The sequence below is a fragment of the Aquila chrysaetos genome, chromosome 10, assembly GCF_900496995.4.
Source record: "Aquila chrysaetos chrysaetos chromosome 10, bAquChr1.4, whole genome shotgun sequence".
NCBI lineage: Eukaryota > Metazoa > Chordata > Aves > Accipitriformes > Accipitridae > Aquila > Aquila chrysaetos.
In genome coordinates, this window is record NC_044013.1 from 27,339,775 (window position 1) to 27,356,316 (window position 16,542).

General features: G+C 46.9%; 1 protein-coding gene across 4 annotated transcripts in view; it reads right to left on the reverse strand.

The window, feature by feature from the left end:
* The window catches only part of INPP5D (inositol polyphosphate-5-phosphatase D), a 56,822-nt gene that overhangs the window by 20,519 nt on the left and 19,761 nt on the right, over positions 1-16,542 (reverse strand). For all 4 annotated transcript variants that reach the window (XM_041126737.1, XM_030028269.2, XM_041126738.1 and 1 more), the window contains exons 3-6: positions 9,087-9,237; positions 6,797-6,968; positions 5,394-5,534; positions 507-594 (exon numbers count right to left, since the gene is read on the reverse strand). In XM_041126737.1, coding sequence (XP_040982671.1) covers positions 507-594; positions 5,394-5,534; positions 6,797-6,968; positions 9,087-9,237 — 552 coding nt within the window. The remainder of the gene's footprint in view (positions 1-506; positions 595-5,393; positions 5,535-6,796; positions 6,969-9,086; positions 9,238-16,542) is intronic.

The window sequence follows — 16,542 nt, forward strand, 5'->3', positions numbered from 1 at the left end:
AGCTGGGCATGCAAGGGAGTCAGCTTGCTGCTGGGGGACAGGTTTGCATGACCCGGTCCAGAGCTCAACATAGAGAAGTCCTGGACTTTTGATTTTCTGGGCTACTGGCAGGGAGTGGAAGGTCATGGGACTTAAGTGGGCTGGGGGAAGGAAGGATTTGGCAGTGAAACACCCTGGAGTGAAGTTTATGGAAAGACAAATGTGTAGTCCTAGCCCACATGGTGGGGAGGATAGGGAGACAGAAGTCCTCAGGCAGTTTGCTGCACTTTCCTCTGGGGCAGGAAGGGGGAGCAGGCAGAGGGGACTATGGGATAAATGAAACTGTGGGGATGTAACTCACTGTGTGCCCTCTGCACTGCAGCCAGAAAGAGGCTAGAGAGAACAGAAGTAGGAACTGATCACCTGAATCCCACCAGTCACTGCTGTGCAACCAGAACCCTTCCCTCCCTCTGTGTTGACAGCCACCCGCACTCTCTTCTCCTTTTCCCACCTTCCAGCCAACTTACTTGTGGGCGCTGATGGATACCAGGGTGCAGCTGCTGTTCAAACACCTTCTGGATGGATTCCAAAGACGGGAGAGTCCTAGAGGCTTCACTGGGAACAAAGACATGGTAGAGGTCTAAGGCTGCAGTCAGGTACCTGGGTAGGTTAGCACTTGGTCTCTTTGGACAAAGCGAGGCAGCAGAGACTACAGGCACACATTCACACCAGGCCTGCTCTCGCCATGTGTCATGCTCTTGTACTCTGCTGCTTACTGCCCTCTGAGTTGGTGTGATGGGTGATGAGGGCACTTCTCAGCTGCCTTAGTGACACTGCCAATGAAGGCAGCTTAAAGTTAGGCAGCTGACCTTGCCTTGCAATGGCTGAAGCATGGGCTTACTGGCTGTTCCTCGGTGTTTGCTTTGGAGGTGGTAACTTCCTAAATCTCCCCAGAAAGATGTCCCAGTCTGCGCCAAACCTGAGGACACTGCATAAAACCAGCATCAACCCAACTATGCCAATTCATAAATCAAAGTGCACTCAAAAATCTCAAACCTCAGCAAAGTGTGGTGCCTATGAATGCCACAGAGGCAGGAGCAGCTCAGTTTTGCACAGGTCTTGCGCAGCTGCCAAGGCTGATGCAGGATTCTGGGGACGCTGCGTGAAGAGGAAACTAATTTTTAGATTTTTCAGTTCACATGACAAAGAGGGGCTAGGCGCAGCAAGGGCGTGGAAAAGCCAGCCTTTAATCTCTTGAACGGGAACCGTTTGTGGGTTAGAACAAGATTCCTTCAGCATTTCCCAATTAGATTCCACAGGATGCTCATTTGTCAAAGCACTGTTGTATGAATTTGGCACAGAAGCCACGCTCCAATAATGACAAGACTTATCATGGAAAGAGCAGCTAGGGAGCGCAGGTCAAAAGGAAGGTGATAGTGGGGAGCAGCACTAGGATGCTTGCATTGTGCCTAGTCAACAGTGGATATTAATGATTTCCCTCACTTTCCTAAGTCTGAATGGACCAGATTTTACTCCCTGTTTGTTGGGGAAAGTGCTCCAAAGTGAAAATATGCGTGACTGTCTGAAGATTAGGTATTTGTCCAGGTGCCGAACCATGGATGATTAATTACCTAAATTAAGCACACACAGTTGAAATTTCAGTCTGAAACACTTGCCATGGGGGGCACAGAAGTATAAGACACTTGTAGGAATCTGGATCTGCTAAACTTGGTCCTCCAACACCACTATTCAGCTTTGGATCACCCTGAACCAGTGTCACTGCAAATGGCTCTGGCCCCAGACCCAAGACTCCCATTGATTTTTGGAGCCATGCAGTCAGGCCCAGGAGGCTGCAGGCAGTTGCAGGAGCATTGGGTGAAGTTCAGTTTGAAAAGAATGAGAGGATATTTACTGTGACTGAGAGTGCAGGACATGTAGGCCATCTCTTGAAAACACAGAGCAGCAGCTGCTTGAAGCAGTTCAGGAATGATTTCTCATGGGAATACTGCCCTCTGTTTACTGTACAGTGCAACATGTAGCATGTGTGTGAGGACGGGGGAAGAGCATCTGCAGGCGTTCAAACTCAACAAAACCACAAAGTGGTTTAATTGCACTTATAACTCCTTTTGTTTAGTATAAAGGAAATATATGTAGTGATCTTCAATGAAGTGTCAGAAGCCTGTGTGTCCACACATGATCGCACAAGTGCTGATATCACAAGTGCTTGAAAAGCTGCCTTAAAAGCTCTGTGTGCAAATTATCCAGTGAGGGAGAATAAACAGGAGCATGCAGAGCAGTGATTGATGACCAAATGATGGCTTCAGGTAGTAGCAGGCTGAATAGACCACTATTAGTGTTTTTCACTTAAAGCTGGTAGGAAACTCTGAACAAAGTCCACTTACATGGGTAGTCCCCGCTCTTCACTGCGCTGGCACCAAGCTGTCCATAAGTCAGCTTTCCCAGCCCTGGAGGATTCCCCTGACTAAGGAAACCCTTGTATGCCAATTTGTTTTAGCACTGAATGCTTCACAAAAGTACCCATCAGCCTTATAAGTCTCCGTTTTGTTTCATTTTTATTATCTGAGCTGCCAGAGTGAACAACCTCTCCCAAGAGCAGTTGTCCCATTGCCTCCCAGGCTCTGATAAGATGTGCCATGGCTGTCCTGACCTCCTTGGCCACAGCTAGCCCTAGAAGGTAGTGGCAGCTTCCAGCAGAGTTAAAAGCAGCTTTCACTGTCTCTAATGCACTGTGGGGTCTGGTCCTTGCTGAATTAAACAGGGATCAGTGGTGAAGGAGGGTGAAGGGAAGAGATCACAAACTCTGCACTCCTGGTCTGCTGTGGCCTAGCTGTGCTTGAGCTTCTTGGTCAGAAATGGGTCCTGCACCTGTACATGGATAATACATGAACTGCAAAAGCACAGACTGTTCACAAACAGTTGGCCCAACTCCACAGCTCACTATAAGCTCTCTTCTTCTCCTAATCACTGAGCAGCTCCAGCATGCATCCCCTCTACCACCTTGCTAACATTGGCAGTCAGTGCTTACCCACAGCCCAGTATCAAAACACAGAAGTGAGTCAGCAAAAGGGCATTGGGATGCTCATTTTTCACAGTGACGGCAGTGTGTCTGACAGTGACCCTGAAAGATGGCACAGCTGGGCTCTGGGAGGTTGGAAGAAGCCAGAATACAGCATTGCAAAAACCTCAGATTCACAGCAAATCAGTGTGGCTCACAAACAGCTGGGGTCAGCTCAGCCACAGCTCTGCCTGCACACTCTTAACCCTTGGCAGTGCCAGGAAATTCAAAGGAGCTTCAACTCCAGTGAAAGAGCTCAAGCTGTGCCAATTAACATTTCATCTTGTTGCTTGTTTGTTTTTTTAACCTATTCTCAAATATTGTGAAAATAATGAAATTGAACATTATTAAGAAAAAGAGGACACAGCCACTGAGAAGCAGCCCAGGAATAACCCGTACATTCAGTTGGAATCCCTGCACAGCTGAAGAAAGAGGAGGAAAATAAAAACTAAAATTAGGTAAGCTGCTGATTAAATTTGAGTTCAGAAGTCTGATAAGGGAAGTAAGCTAAAACCCCAGACAACCTTGGAGATTAAGACTGCAGAAAACTATAAGATACCCAAGCATCTGACTATTAGCCAGCTGAAGCTAAGCAAATAGTTTGGCTGGATGGTGGAGATTCATGGGACAATCTGAATAGAGGGGGAGAAGTTCCTCAGAGAGATATGACTGGGACTGAAAACAGCCTGCAGTTGTGGACCTTCACAAAAAAATTGAGAAGGCAGCTCCATCTAACTGAAATAATGCAGGTATGGGGAGAAAATGCTGGGGAAGGGGGCAGGGGGGAAGAACTGCACAAGGATGTACATTTCCATGCAGCCACCAGAAGGACAGAGGGTAGGCAGCTTGCCCTTTGCTGTGTTCATGGTGGTGCAGTGTCCCTGTGCTCAGCAGGCTTCCACCAGCAGAACTCCTCACCCAGCTCTGTTCTAGGATGACACTTTGCAAAGTCCAGTCACCAAAAAAACCTACAGAAAATCTGGAAATGTAAAAGGTGTCCTGGCACTTGAGAGGATTGTAGACCTGTTTCATCTCCTTTCTTGCCATCCCGTGTACATTTATGAGGAGTAGGGTTGTAAAACCCAGATAAGGTGAAGTAGAATAAGAAGTTGGAAATGGAAAAAGCTGGCCATCATCAGAACAGCAGTACTGGAGGTATTTTAGTAACACAAAACTCTCACTTGTGATTTCATTAGGTTTTAGTTTCCATTGTTCAGGTTTATTCTTAGCTGGCCACCTGGGTCTCCCCCTCTGTGGGTGTAGAGAAGCAAAACCCTCAAGCAGGGCACAGAAGAAAAAGGGCAGCTCTTTGCACAACATGTCCTCAGTCCTGCCAGGGGCTTGTCTGTGGGCAGCTGGCTTCTGGCCAAAGGACCAGGGCTGCGTATTCCTCCCCCTTTGCCTGGTAAAACATGCACAGTCCCCACTGCTTCAGAGGAGTAATTGTGGTCCCAAGCAGCTGAGCACCTCACTCACTCCCTGCCTTCCATGACAAGCAAATCAACAGTATCCACACCTCATTTTAGCCCTTTCTTCAGCCTTGGTGAGCTCTAGGAGAACAAGATCAGGCCAGTAGCACTACCAGCCTCACTTCTAAATGCACTGGAGAGAAGGATATTGCAAGCCACAGATACAAGTGTGGAAGTATGTGCCCTCTGCCATAGAGTGCTCTAAGATTTCTGTGGAAGTGTGGATTAATCTCCTTGTTTGCTTACAAGCAGCAAAGGGGGGAAATCATGTCCTTCCACCAGAGAAAGAGGGAGCTCTGCAAGGTTTTAGTTCCCTGTTGGAGTTTTCCTATCTGGGACCTGGAAGGTCTATAAATAAGAACGGTAAAATTTGTAGAGTCTAGGCTTGTTTCTCCTTTCATTTGAGCTGGACTTCACTGACATCAGTGGAATCACTCCAGGTTCACAGTGCATTAGTGGGAAGGAAAACCAGTGTTTAAAACATAGCTATACACCAATATGTGCTTGTTTCCATAAACGACTTGTGCTTGACAATCCTGTGGGTGTCATTTATGCATTACCAAATTATGCAGTTAATCAGTTAGTGCACTTTTTTGTTTTGTTTCTTTCTAAACAAAGCATAAAAAATAATACTCTACTGACTGAAACCGCCTACAGGGAAACTTCACTGTCAGAGCTATGTCTTTTTATATAGATTTCACATCTTTGGACCAGAATCACAGGTCGTGAGATCTAAATATATTGGTTTTGAGGGTAAGCCAATTTCCTATACCAGAAATACAGGTTCTGAATGCATGCATGTGGAACCTACGTTAGACTATAGTGTGACAGCATTATACTCTGATCTCTGAAAACCAGCCTCTAGCTACCTGAAGAGTCCTTTGCAAAGAAGTGTAAGTAGTTTCTTCAGTTGAGGAAGACTGCTTGAGCCAGTCTGCACCATCTCAAAGTCACTGATGATGTGAACTCGCAGGTAATCCTGGATGAGTTTAAGATGCTCGTCGGAGACACTGTGAAAAAAACAGACAGGTCAAAAGCCAGCTCTTCTCTCTGCTCCCAAATATCAGACAGCTTTATTATTTTTCCAAAACTTCTACTGCCAGCACAGAGAGATGGGGGACAGTTTGCCTTGGATTTCAGTGTAAATATGCAGTTCTCAGAATTGGACCATGGATCCCCCCACACACTGTTGACACCTTCTCCTCTTCCTTATTCCCCACCCTAAATCCCCTCCTCCATAACTGCTGAACCACCATGCCAGGGAAAGTCTTGTGATGCCTGGCTTTGCCAAAGTCATGGTGGGATCATTAGCCTTGGCAGGTAAAACCAGGCTGCTGTGAGGTCGTTAACAGTCAGCAGCTCAGGGGCTCTGGGGACATGAAGACTCCCTTTCACCTCACCAAGTCCCAGTTTGAAGGTTTTATGCCAAACAATCCAAAACAGTTTTAGGGGGGCTGAGACCACAGAGCTGCATGGGATGCTCCCCTCCTCGTCTCTGTGGTGCCTGGACTCCAGCACCACAAGGAAGGATGAACCAGGCAGACCGTATGTGCTGTCTTGTGCCCTGACAAATGCAGAAAGTCCCAGCTGGCTGCTTATCAGATGAAATAGTGCAGGCAGATGAACAAAAACAGGTTTCTCCCAGGCAGTCAGCTGCTACCAGGCAACCACAACAGGACCTGTGCTGCCATGCACGACCACTGTTTGCTCACAGCCTCCCACTGCCCTGCCAACAGGCATGCCTTCTGATTTTATTTTTATTTTATTTTTAAACTTTGCAGATCTGGTCATTAAATGCCATGCGGCTTCCTCTAAGCACATGTCCAGATTTGAGACAGGTAGCACACAGGACAATGTGAGTCAGACCTGTAGCTGGAGTAAATCAGTAAGTATGAGCATCTGGAAATCCACACACAAGTTTATTCTTTTTGAGGACTGGCTGGTGCTTTCTGATACAATCTGTAGTTTAGGCACATGGCTAATACACCAAGTTCTCTCAGATATTACCATCCCTTATATTAGAAAACTATACCTCAGTGGAGAAAGTCTACTGGTGATCTTAATACTTCAGAAAAGTATTTTTTTCTAGATGACAGCTGGACTGTCAAGAGTAGCAAACACACTGTAAATCTGATTCTGTTCTTCATTTGGTAGTGTAAATGAGGAGTGGTTTTGCTGAATCAAATAGGTACTCAGCTGTCCCAGAAAGGCCCAGAAACCACAGAGCTGGGCTGAAGGCTGATTCTGCAGCCCTGTGACTTGCCATCCTCACCTGCTTGTGTCCTGGTACTGCAGTCGCTGGAGTAGTGTCTCAGAAAGGGACAGTTTATTAACATCTGCCACCCTGGAGTTTTCAGGGAGAGAAGATACCTCCTTTGTCTCGCTGCTCGGCAATGCCATGAGGATGTTGCGTGGGGGCAGGATAGGAGGCGTGGGTACCAGGTCTGGCAAGGAGGAAGGGAAAGGCACAGTCATCCCAGCATGGCAATTTGACCTCCTCCCCTTCACCCACAGGCAGGGCAGAATCTGCATCACAGTGGCAGTCACTGCAGAAATCATCCCTTCTGAAGGGCCTCTGCTTTCAGAGCTGGAAAGCTCAGGGCTCAATACTGGCCCAGCCCTGTTCTCAGGGATGTCAGGGGTGTGAGACCAGCAGGCTGAGCTGCCAGGCTTGGACCTTGTGTGCCAGCAGCGTATGCCTCTGCCCAGTAGTGTAATTTCATCCGAGTCAGTTTGACTGTTCCATCTGCACAGCAGCTATGAAGGTTAGTTAGTTACCTTGAATATAACACTTAGAGCATAGATGTACCTCAACCATAACATTACCATTATCATGGAGATCTGCTACTGGGGCAGAATGGATGGAGGGGCATGATGGAAAGAGCACCAGAAGCTGCTAATGGAAAGAAGTGAACAGCTAAAGTAAGCAAACACAGATGGAGAAAATAGACCCCCTAATCCAATACAGAGGGGCTAAGTACCCTGCCTTGTCTTGTGGCCATCAAGTTGGAAGCATAAAGGGTTCTCCTGCTCTGTCATCCTGCTGCTCAGCATACCTTCCTCTCCTGGGAGAAGAGCGGGTTCATCTCCATTTATCCCAATCATGGTTGCCTTTCTTTTCATACCAATTGCTCTAACACTTTTTTATATGTAACTAGTTGAGTTGTGAGGTTTTGTTTGGTTATTTCCTAATGGTGGAACTTTCATTACAAAAAGATACCCAAAGCTGATCCATTGCTCCTGGGCAGAAGCTGTGATACACAGAGCCACCACAGCACTGAGCAATGGCACAGCTGGGTGGTGCATCTGCAGGGTATCTGGGTGCTCATCTTCCACCTCTGCAATTCTACATGTGAGATGGCCAGACATCTCTAGGCCCTACATGGCTCCAGCACGATGGCACCAGAGTGCCTTAACAAAATTAAATTCTGTATGTGAACAGCCCAGCCTCAGTGCTAATATCTCTTCAGCTAAAGGCTCTTAGTCTTGGCTAGAACTTCATTCCCTGCTGCTCACCTCTCTGTGTATTATTTTTGCTCTAGTCCCCGCCCCCCCTGCCCTGAGAGCTGGAGACTCAGTGCAGCTGGCCAAAAAACAGGAACATCTTTCCTGAGCAGCTTTGCAAAATTTTGTTCTGTTTCTTCATAAGAATTGCGTACCAAAATCTTCCAGCTCCTACTGGATATCCATTGGATTGCATAAATGTACACAGGCACATCAATCTGCTTTAGTGCACATGCCTGTTTGTCTGTCACAGGGACTACATCCTTCAGACAAGTTTTACTGTAGTGCTCATCATTTCTGGACAGACGTCAGAAAGGACAGGAAGGATGGCTCTGTGGGCATGACCTTCCCCTGGGATTCAGGAGAACAATGATAGATCCAAGGGATGATCCAGGAAAAAGCCAAGGAACGATCCAAGAACGGTGAGTGCCAGGAACCCACAGCGACATTTTATATAAAACAGTTGGGATGATGCCAATCACACTTCTTCATCATACATCTGCCTCTACCCATAGACTTAGACTGTCTGCCCCTGCAGGATCTGTGCCCTCTAGTTATGACTTAGAAATGTCCTCTAGATCAGAGCAGATAAGGGGGCCTGAGTTTCAGATGACCCAAGACCCACAGCAGCTGCAGTTGTGTGGCACTGCAGAGAGACATGCTCCAAGTCTCTAGGGGAGCATCTCTGCTGCTGAGACAGTGGCCCTACAGATGCAGTGCAGGGAGAGGGGTGCAGAGACATGTGAGAAGGCTGGATGTAAACCAGCTTGAATCCAGATGAAGAACAACAGAGTAGTCAGCCCTACACCTGATACAATATACTTCTGCAGAGACTCTTAATGTGTTCCCTCAGGTGAGCTAAAATGGTGTTCCAGATGCAGTACCACCCCAGAGCCATGATGACTCACTGCCTCAAGGTCTTGTCAGCTCAGGTCTCTCTATGCCCTACTCCATTTTATTGCATGACATGCTCTAATCCCCCTGCCTGCACTGCATATCTCCAGTCCAGAGTAAGTGTCAAGGGTCTGCATCACCAAGTCACATCATGGGTTTCTTACCAGCATCCTCCTCTGGTTCATCTGCAGCCTCTTCTTCTTCCCGCGGCACTGGATATTTGAGGTGCCATACCAGACCCATGTTCTCCTTCTTGTAAAATTCTATCAGTTCCTCCAAGTTCTCGAAATACTTCACAGGAACACCCTCTGATGCCTGAAACAATAACACAGAGGCTGTCATGGTCTGGGATTTCCTACCACAGAAACACTGCTCCTCACAGAAGGAAAAACAAAGTCATAGAGAAACCCACTACTGCTGTCCAGAGAAAGCCAGCCCAGCTCTCACTGCCCATCAGACCACAGGCTCTGTGCAGTACGACTCCTGCAGCACAAACAGAAACAGATACGCACACACGTTCCAGCCAGTGTCAGCAAAAATGGCAACCTCAAAGATTCACTGAAGCCAAACAGAAGAGCGCTCTCATTTGAATCAGTGTGCTTGGCTTCAAAGCAAAGGAAGACTTTAAAAACAAAGAATTCTGCCAGATTAATTTTTGTATTCCCTCTTTTACTGAGCACAAAAGCCCTGGACTACGTTATATTTTGTGGTATCCACGCAGAATTTTTCTGTGAAATTGCAAGATAAACATGTCTAAATCTAGATCTTAGCATCCCTTCCAGGATTCAAAGGGAGGACACAGCTCAGGAGGCTCAGGACACAGCTAGGACTGTGAACGCATCAGGCATGACACTGAACTTGCCAGCTGAATTTTAACTGTGACTAAACCTGTTTCTAGCACAGCCCTGGCCACTCATCTCAGGAAATAGATACTTGCAGAGGGCAAACACAGGCTTAAGGTTTTAGAGGTCTTCAGAGGCAAAGCTTTAGAGCAATTATATCTACGCATTGGCGCAAATAGTAAATCTGCTGGATTCACCAGGCAGGAACAGCTGCCATCCCTGCAGCTCTGCTCCATTACTTCAACCAATGGCCCTACCAAAGACAGAAAAGTGATTTGTCATAGCTCAGCACAGGCATCCTGACCAAAAGAAAGAGCTCTGCATTACCTTCAGCACTGCACTTAAGTACCATCCAAACCCATAGCAACAGCAACACATAACTAAAGCTCTGATCACTCTTCCTGGGGCATGCTCTTTCTGGCAAGGTGCTCTCTTTCTAGATGAAAGGCTTTCCCAGAGAAACCAACCCAGGAAAGCCCCACCTACACATACAGCAGAACATCAAGGAGCAGGGGCAGAATAGTGCAGAGTAGATGTTTTCCAGCCCCACAAGACTGTTGTTCTTGACTTAAAAGAGCAACACTGGGAACAGTTCACATCTGGGGATACAGCAGCAGTGGGTAATCAAAAGGAAGATCTGATCTCCCTAAAGGCAGGCTTGACTTGCACTATTTTACATGCATAAAGCTAGATTTTGCACAGGAAACACGGTTAGTTAATAACAAATTAAAGCTTTGCCTCCAATTCGAAGTAACTTGTTACGCAGCCACACTTTAGACATTCTGTCTCTGACTAACAGGCAGGACATTTTAATTTCTTTTTGGATTGCAATTATTGGCTGTAAAAATTAACACACACAAAGTTTTGATACAAGTTTGAACAAGCTTATTTACCTGCCATTCGTGTTTGCCCAGTTTCTTACTATCTGTGAACTTTTTTGTTTAAAAGGCATATATAGCAAAACCAAGAGATTAAACAGGAGAAATGCTGGCATAAACCACAGTGAGCAGAGCACAGAAAAACATCTTCAGTGAGTCCTAGCAGCAACAAGGTTTCTTCTTAATTTTTCCAAAGAATAAAATCTCAGGCCAGAAATTAGGACAGCACTTTCAATACTGAACCACATTTGAAGCCTTCGGTGCCCTCAGGCCTGACATCAAAAATACCTTTCATTTTTAACTACACCTGCATGTCCTTAAAGGCACAGCAAGACACGTTTTCATAACAAACGTGTATGATGTTTCTGAGAGCTCTGCCTGTACAGCTTCCTTTTCTGTCTCCCAGGTGTTCCTGCATTTATCAAGATTTATTATTCTGGAACACTGGAAAACGTCGCATTCAGCATGAAAGCTGTGCTTGGGCAAACACTGGATTATGTTTTTGTGAAGCCAGAGGTGTTGAAACAAATCACTGGTTAAAACTTCACAGAACTGTAACAGCGTAGGCCAGATCCTGCTCTGCTAGAGCAGCACAAACTCAGCATTATCAGAATGACTTCTGATTTACACCAATTAATGCAAATGTGTCTTGGTCCTCCCAGACTCTTCTGCTTCTTGATGCCAACTGTGAAGGCTGGGAATCAGGGAAAAACATCAAGAAAAAAAGCACTCGGCTCTAATCCATCATATGAAAGGATCCTGAAGTCATGGTGCTGCACTGGGACAGACCTGGAATAGTTCAGCTAGTTGCTCCCATGTTTCTCTGTTCATCTTCCCTGCAGTGCCTTCCTCTGCTCCGAAATCCCTGCTTTTGTGATTATTTACGCAGCTGTGACCAGCAGTCCACCCTGGCAGCCCAGAGTGCAGTTAACAGCACTCACTGCAGGATGGCAGCATGCTTGGCCTTCGTGCCCTCCCCATGGCAGTGTTCATCCTCTGGATTTAATCTGCCTGGACTGCTTTCTGCCCACCACCTGGGCTGGAGCTCATGAGAGACAAAGCTTGCTGTGATGGTTTGCTTTGCCCTAAGCTACCCCAAAAGGGCACCTGCAAAAAGCCATCGGCCCCATCAGAGTGCACACTCAGACCCTAAAACACATCGAGGGTAAACAGGATGGCCGGGGTTTGCCATCTGCATCTTTGCAGAAGGAAAGCGTTGCCATCAGTGCTCTCTCCCACCACTTGAATTACTGCAACCTACCCTGCTCCTCCTCTTTCCAAAGTTGTCTTCACACTCCTACTTCGCTTTCCAAAGACCTCGCTTGTCTGCCCGCTTCCTCAGAACCTCCTGACTGATGACTGTCCCTGCAGCCCCCCATCCTACCCCCACACAGCCTCCCTCCCACCCCAGTGCCCAAACACCGTCTTCTCAGCCTTGTTTTGCCTCTCAGCTCCTGCTCTCCCAGGGCGCCTGCAAGAAGACAGATTGCCCTGCAAAGCTCTTTTCAGGCCAAATGGAGCCTTGATGTAAGTGGGAGGAAAGGCTGAATTAGCACTTTTTGCTGCCAAGGATAGTTCAGTCTCCGAAACTGTGCTGGTCTCTGTGGTAACCAGAAGAAGCAGCATTTTGTAACAGGCCTCCTTCCTCTAACTCATTGCACTGCATTTCAAGAGTGGACTGAAGCCTGCGGTCCAGCTCAAATTCCACGGAGTGGCCATAAGCCACATGCAGGCTAGCTGGATGCACGCGCAGAGGGGCCCCACCATTATGCACCCCTTCTACCCAGCCCACCACCTCCAGCCACCTTTCCTGATGAACCCCACCATCTCCTCTCTCAAGGACAACCGATATTTGTGGCCATGTTGAGGAGCTGGGCTTTGCATGCATTCAAATCCAGCTGCTCATTCCCAAAGAGAGGCAGCCTCCACCCCAGTGGTACCAGCTCCTCTGACAGCCCACCTTCCCCCCAAGTCCATTCAGGACAAAAAGGACCAAATCCCCATGGCACACAGTAAAATTAAAGGATAGCACTTTCATATTTTAAGACAGAATTCAGCAGGGAACTGAACATGTGTCCCAAGCAGCTGCACAGAGACAGCAAGAGCTACAATAAGGAAATGGGGAACCAGTGGGGCTGGGAGCTCTGACCAGCCGTGGCCAAGCACAGAGGGAAGGATGGGGGAGCCTCAAACCTGCTCAGCACCCACTCACAGTTTGGGAGCTCAAAGGCCCTCCCCCATGCCACAAAAGCCACAGCAGCAGCACCACCTCACTACACATCAGCTTTGCCATCACGAGAGTGAAAGCAAAGATCGCTGGATTATTCTCACTCATTTTCTTTTGTATTATAATTATTATTTGCAAGGACCTCAACAGAGCATGCGGGAAGGGCTGTGTCCCTTCAACACAAAACAATGCCCAACAACCCTCTCTGCCTGCACTATGAAATGAGCTCCTCTTGGTTCAAGGCACCTCCCAAATTTGCCAACTCCCCCCAAGAGAGCAGGGCACGCTGCTTTGCGCTGCCTACCTCTGCACAGAGGAACAGCAAAACTATATGTTGTTTGAATTGGGAAAGAGAACAGTAAAAGCAAGACCTCGCTGCACTTGCTTCTCCCCTTGGGGAAAGGATGAGAACAAAGCCTGCTTGACAGGCTTTAGTCACGTTGTTCAATGTACAACTGCAAGGTGCTTGGATACCACCAGCAACGAGTGCCGTGTGAGTCCCTCCAAATCCAGAAGCCGGTAAGTTTGCTACCAGCTGCAGGGCAATAGGACCATCCCCCAGGCAGCAGTGTGTTCCCAGCCCAGCACTGGCCAGGACTGCAGGGATAAATGCCCACATAGTGTCAGTTTAACACAAAAAACCTGGTTCAGTAATGCTGCAGCTAGCGCTCAGGTTACTAGATGACCTACCGAAAGGCTGGTCAAACAATGGAAAAGGAAAGCAGCACAGGTAGCTGGGACATATGCTTTCTTCACACTTGAACTTGTGGCAATGGTTTATAGGTTGGGAAGGAAAAGAAGCGGTGGATAGTAAAATACTGGCATTGAGCAGGCCCACATCTGGTTGCGGAGCGCACTAGCAAAAACTGGACTAATGGTGCACTCTAGGACATTTATTCAGAGACAACCGCACTGGATGACAGGAACCAGGCAAAATGGAGCCTAAACTTTATGCAAACTTGCTCTGGTTTTTAAGACGGGGAGCAAATGCAGAACGGGGCACCGCAAACAAAACTGAGCAGGACAGGGCAGTGCAGAGCAAGCTGGAGCCACCCGAGCAGAGCACAACAATGAAATCCCATTCCCGCCTCTTCCCGCCCCCCCCTCTTTCATTTAGTAAGTAACTATTTCCTCGGGGTTATCACAGGATAGATCTTGTTTTAATTGCAAAGTGAATTGTTTCAAGTCATTAGAAACGTGAATGGCAAGTGTCATCTCCACGGCAACACACCACATCCCCAGAAACGTGCTCACACAGCTCACAGGACACAGGAGCAAGCGGTGTGGAGGGCAGGCTCTCCTTCCATGGGCGACTCCTCCAGCATCACCGCCAGTACCTCAGCTTTGTGCTGATGATAGCCATAACATACAGAAAGGAAAAACCTAGTGAACATAATGCAATATAGGGAACAGCCTGTAAAACAGCAGAATTGCACAAAGAAATCTGGATAATAGTGAATCAGAGACTGCGTAACAATTTTACAGTGGAAAACTGCATCAGAAAAAGCCTGTCCTTCTAAGATCTATTAGTGGGAGTGTCATATGAGATGCAGGAAGAAACTGTTATGCTGTACGTAGTGCCATAAGGCCTTAGCTGGACTGCTGTGTCCAGCCGGGGCATCACTTTCTAAGAAACATGTAAAAATACCAGAGTCCCAAGGAAAAATTGTGAGGACGGCTGAAGAGCTGGAAAATGTGATTTACAAGGAAAGTGCAGAAGAAAGGGACTGGTATGGTCTGGCAAAGGGACAGCCTGGAGACATCACAGCAGCAGTCTTACAAGTTTTAAATTCTCTCATAAAGAAGATGGTAACCAGCTGTGCTGCAAGTCCCCCAAGGACCACAGATGTGGCTGGCTTGCTTTGCAGCAGATGAGATCTCAGGGAACCTCGCCAGGCAGAGACAGTGAAGTCAGGCTACACAGGGAGAGTATGTGCCCACGTCTCTGGAAGCGTTACAGTGCAGAGTACCCAGGCATTCCTCACAGCTGGCTAGCGAGCACCTGACCCCACTTCAGCCTGAAAACAGGGCAAACACTGGGCTCAGAGACCTCGCAAGGCCTCCTGCCGCCCCTAATTCTGCAACTGTAGGAAGCCCTCTGCAAATCTGCTTGCTGCCTCTTTGTCCAGATCCTGCTATTTCCTTGAAGACGACGGGTAAAACTGAACACACTCATCCTTGTCATGACCAGCCCAGCCATTTCAACTGCATCCCAAACCATGGACTCTCAGATCTTCCAGATGTCCTTCTGACTCCAGCCCTTTTGGCTGGAAAGCTCCTTTCCCACAGGATGTCTTGGTATCTCCTGTCCTCCAGAAACTGCCCTCAATTCTGCGGGTTCTTCCAGTTATCAATTTCCCTTCCATCTTCTGTACACTCACTGTACAATGGTTTAACACAACTAGCTACAACTTGTTCCTGCCTTCATGCTGAATAGGCTTCTGGGTTCTTCATTTCATGAAAAGAGGTATGACTAAAGCCTTTAATCACTGGTCTTTCATTAAATCTTGTGATCCCCTTTCCAAATTCATCCACCCAAACTTTTCAACCAGTTTTTGTATGGCTGAGATCATCTAATCTTCCTTTGCATCTGGTGTAAAAAGGCCAACAGGGCCTAACCTAAGTCTCCTCTTCATCATTATCTCCAAGAAATGCCATCTGGCCAACAGAACACCTTGACAAAGGTTTTCTGAATATGGGTTGCCTGAAAAGCAGCTCTGAAGATACCTTTTAGAGAAGTTATAAGTGGACTATAAAGACATAAAGTGAAAAGAGATTTAAAAGATGTAAAGCCAACACTAAGCCAGGCAAGGAAGTGGTTAACTTGGGGTTCATTACAACAATTGTATAAATAGATGGCACAGGAAGTCTGGGGCCCTCAGAAGGAAGAGGAAGTGTTTTCCTTTCCTGAGCCAAGGCACAAGGAGGAACTATGAAACTGGTCATCTGGTTATATTGCTTAAGGCCAATCTTTTCTAACCAGAGTGCCTTAAAACAGGTATTTAAACCCATATATAGGCATTTCAGTAACAGTCAGTAAGTTTTCAAAGTTATAAAATTCTTGCAATACCCACCAGCTTAAACGGAAGCTGAAAATCAGGTCACTTCTACTTTGGTGTGAAAGGCTGGCAGGAACTTTTTTCCTTTTAGATTTGAAAAAAAAATTCTTAAGCTTCCTGGTTTGGAAAAAAGTTGTCTTCCACACTATCTGTTAGCTAGAAAGTCTAGGTGGCATTTTTAAATTTACTTTCGGCTCTCACGTAGGCAAGCTTTTATATTGCACTAAAGAGCTGAACCTAAGAGCTAAGAAATTCCTGGTAAATTATTTTTTAAAGCATTTTGAAGCAACCTGGTTTTGTTTCAGTTTTGTTTTGTTAGAAAACATTTATTTTTAGATCAAATCTTGCACTAAGAAATTTCAGGAGCACTTCACAGGAATGGATCATAGACAGGAATCACAGCTGGGAGAAACAGCTACTTCCCAAAATACAAGCCACCCAGAAACTTACTCTATTTTGAATGCAACACCTGGGGCTGGAAAGAAATGAGGCTGATTAGGAGTACGAAGGGAGACGAGCAAGTGCATGGCTGAGGAAAGGGAGGGTCCTGTGACATGGAGAGTCAGTAAAGGAATGGACTTTAATAAGTGGTGGGAACCCGTCCACTGGCAGGA